The sequence below is a fragment of the Pterocles gutturalis genome, unplaced genomic scaffold, assembly GCF_000699245.1.
Source record: "Pterocles gutturalis isolate BGI_N339 unplaced genomic scaffold, ASM69924v1 scaffold45475, whole genome shotgun sequence".
Lineage (NCBI taxonomy): Eukaryota > Metazoa > Chordata > Aves > Pterocliformes > Pteroclidae > Pterocles > Pterocles gutturalis.
The window spans coordinates 1-1,122 of NW_010142448.1; the positions used below are offsets into that span (position 1 = coordinate 1).

Genomic DNA, 1,122 nt, shown 5'->3' on the forward strand with positions numbered 1-1,122 from the left:
ACAGATGTGCCGGGGGGAGGCGATCGGAGCAGAGCTGAGCCCAGGGGAGGAGGGTGCAGGGGGGCTGCGGTCTGGTGGGTCTCCGCCGCGGTGCTGACACCTCCTTCTGCCCCCAGATCACCCGGATGGAGTACGTCCACACCAAAAGCCTGATCTACAGAGACGTCAAGCCAGAGAACTTCCTGGTGGGCAGCAAGCGGCAGCACACCATCCACATCATCGATTTTGGCCTGGCCAAAGAGTATATCGACCCCGAGACCAAAAAACACATCCCCTACCGAGAGCACAAGAGCCTGACAGGGACAGCACGCTACATGAGCATCAACACCCACCTCGGGAAAGGTGCGTGAGCGCCACGCGGCCAGCCCTGGCCCTCGGCCGAGAGGGAGAGAAGAGGGGACCGCAGGGTGCGAGCTCCCCGCTGCCGGGGCAGGGCTGGGGACAAACGGCCTCTCCTGCTCTCCAGCCTGGGACAGGGGACTTGGGGGCTGCAGGGCCTGGCAGGGACAGGGAAAGTGACTGTAATGGGAACGTGCCCGTGTCTCTTTTTTTTTTTTTTCATGCAGAACAAAGCCGCAGGGACGACCTGGAAGCATTAGGGCACATGTTTATGTACTTCCTCCGCGGGAGCCTTCCTTGGCAAGGCCTCAAGGTAAAGCTCCTGCTGTCCCTGGGCATGGCTGCCCCGCGGGTTTGGCTCTGCCCTGGCACGGGCAGCAGCAGGGAGGGGCAGGAGTTTGGCCCCCGGGGTGTCGGAGGGCCGGCACCCCACCGGTTGCAGGGGGTGTTGCTTTGAGCTCTGTGCCGGGCCCTTGCTGTGCTGAGCGGCTGGGGGTGTCCCCGGCTCTGTGGACCCCCCTTTGCGGGTGTCCCAGCTGCTCTCCCAGGTGCTGTCCTGGAACCACGCTCCTGGGGTTTGTCCTCCAGACCTGCCCTGGGGGAGGGAGTTCCCTGGGAATGAGCTTTGGCTGGTACCTGGAAAAGGGGAACCGAGAAACCGTTCATGGTCTGATGGCACCTGGTGCCTTCCCCTCCCCGGGGACGTCCCCAGCTGTCACACTGACCCGCTCCGTGTCTCTGCCAGGCTGACACGCTAAAGGAGAGGTACCAGAAGATTGGTGA

The 1,122-nt window shown here is 63.3% G+C and overlaps 1 protein-coding gene across 1 annotated transcript in view; it reads left to right on the forward strand.

Annotated features, from left to right (window-relative positions):
- Window positions 1-116: 116 nt before the first annotated feature.
- LOC104469732 (casein kinase I) overlaps window positions 117-1,122 on the forward strand; it is a gene marked incomplete at both ends in the record, with an annotated part of 1,302 nt that continues 296 nt past the window's right edge. Inside the window, 3 exons of the mRNA XM_010084359.1 lie at window positions 117-342; window positions 567-652; window positions 1,085-1,122. Coding sequence (XP_010082661.1) covers window positions 117-342; window positions 567-652; window positions 1,085-1,122 — 350 coding nt within the window. The remainder of the gene's footprint in view (window positions 343-566; window positions 653-1,084) is intronic.